Here is a 2,069-nt window from a genome sequence, read left to right as displayed (position 1 = left end):
GCCAAACCATCTTTGACGATCTCTCAAGAAAATCTACTCCATATTGCCACACAAACTCCTCAAAACCCTGTGGTTAAAGAGCTGATTGCACGATACCCAGAAATGATCCATCAGCAAGACCAACAAGGCAACACCCCACTCCACTATGCCGTACAAAATAATGACATCACTACAGTTCGGCTCCTTAAAAAAGCCAAAGCTAAAGTGAATGTTAACAATAAGGAAAAACTCACTCCATTGGAGTACAGTATCAATATGAACTACGACACAATTACTGGGATTTTACGGGCAAAAAAATAGAAATTTGGAGAAAAATTTCGTTTTTAGATTCTTCTGAGCTACATTATATACCATACTTTTTTGGTATGGTAAGGAGCCTCGCCCAATGACTGACAAAGATAACACACAGGATTTCATAAGAAAAGAATACGCTTATGGGTTCACTACAGATATTAAGTCCGATGTTGTGCCTGTTGGACTTTCAGAAGATATTGTGCGGTTAATTAGCAAAAAGCGTAATGAACCAGAATACATGCTCGAGTTTCGATTGAAGGCTTATGAAAAATTTAAAACAATGAAAGAACCACACTGGTCTTCTAATACATACAAACCCATTGACTACAACTCTTTGCGGTATTATTCTGCTCCTGAGAGTATAACCCCTGCCCAAAAAAAATCTTTGGATGAGGTAGACCCCGCTCTTTTAGAAACTTTCGATAGGTTGGGAATTTCTTTATGGGAACAAAAAAGGCTGGCAAATGTAGCCGTAGACGCCATTTTTGATTCTGTTTCCGTGTCCACTTCCTTTCAAGAGGAATTGGCCACTTATGGGATTATTTTCTGTCCTATTTCCGAAGCTATTATCAAATATCCCGATTTATGCAAGAAGTACTTAGGTTCTGTGGTACCCTATACAGACAATTTTTTTGCCACACTCAACTCCGCCGTTTTTACTGATGGATCTTTTTGCTATATCCCCAAAGGGGTTAAGTCTCCTATGGATCTCTCCTCCTATTTTAGAATCAATGCCAGTGATACGGGTCAGTTTGAAAGAACACTCATTATTGCTGAAGAAGGTGCCAGTGTCAACTATATAGAAGGTTGTACCGCCCCTATGCGAGATACCAATCAGCTTCATGCCGCTATTGTAGAAATTATTGCTCATAAAGATGCCGTGGTGAACTATTCTACCGTTCAAAACTGGTATGCTGGAGATGAAAACGGAGTGGGTGGAATTTATAATTTTGTCACCAAACGAGGGTTATGTGAGGGTGAAAATTCTCTTATCACTTGGACACAAGTGGAAACTGGTTCCGCTATTACATGGAAGTACCCTAGCGTTATTCTTAAAGGAGATCATTCTCGTGGGGAGTTTTATTCTGTTGCCGTCACCAACAATAAAATGCAGGCAGATACAGGAACAAAAATGATCCACATTGGTAAAAATACTTCCTCTGTGATTATTTCCAAAGGAATCAGTGCTGACCAATCGTTAAATACTTATAGAGGCTTGGTGAAAATTCTACCTACCGCCGACCAAGCTAAAAACTATACTCAATGTGATTCCATGATCATAGGTGGTCAAGCCCGAGCCTTTACCGTACCTTATATAGAGTGTACCAATCCTTCGGCTCGATTGGAACACGAAGCTTCCACCTCATCTATTAGTGAAGACCAACTTTTTTATTTACAAAGTCGTGGAATTCCAACAGAAAAGGCTATATCTTTATTATTACACGGTTTCTGCCAAGAAATCTTTGAAAAGCTTCCCGTGGAATTTTCTGTGGAAGTTGTTAACTTATTAGAAATGAAATTAGAAGGAAGTATCGGATAATGTCTACACTCAAAATAGAAAATCTCACAGTCTCTGTAGATGGAAAAACCATTTTAAATAATATCTCTCTCACCTTGAATACAGGCGAAACTCACGCCATTATGGGACGAAACGGAAGTGGGAAAAGTTCACTTTCTAAGGTCATTATTGGACATCCCGATTATACCGTAGAATCTGGTTCTATTACTTGGCTCACGCCACAAGAATCTGTTAATGTACTAGAACTGAGTGTAGA

General features: G+C 39.2%; 1 protein-coding gene across 1 annotated transcript; it reads left to right on the top strand.

Moving 5' to 3' along the window:
- The first annotated feature begins 385 nt into the window (after nucleotides 1–385).
- Nucleotides 386–1,834, top strand: LOC138694113 (iron-sulfur cluster assembly SufBD family protein slr0074-like). The gene has a single exon (XM_069817734.1). The coding sequence runs from the start codon at nucleotides 386–388 to the stop codon at nucleotides 1,832–1,834; it is 1,449 nt and encodes a 482-aa protein (XP_069673835.1).
- Nucleotides 1,835–2,069: the final 235 nt, after the last annotated feature.

Source organism: Periplaneta americana, unplaced genomic scaffold (genome assembly GCF_040183065.1).
Source record: "Periplaneta americana isolate PAMFEO1 unplaced genomic scaffold, P.americana_PAMFEO1_priV1 scaffold_44, whole genome shotgun sequence".
Classification (NCBI taxonomy): Eukaryota; Metazoa; Arthropoda; class Insecta; order Blattodea; family Blattidae; genus Periplaneta; species Periplaneta americana.
This window is presented reverse-complemented; position numbering and strand designations above follow the sequence as displayed.

What these genes read in the sequence shown, in the direction of transcription:
- LOC138694113 (XM_069817734.1), top strand. Translation starts at nt 386, where the DNA reads ATGACTGACAAAGATAACACACAGGATTTCATAAGAAAAGAATACGCT.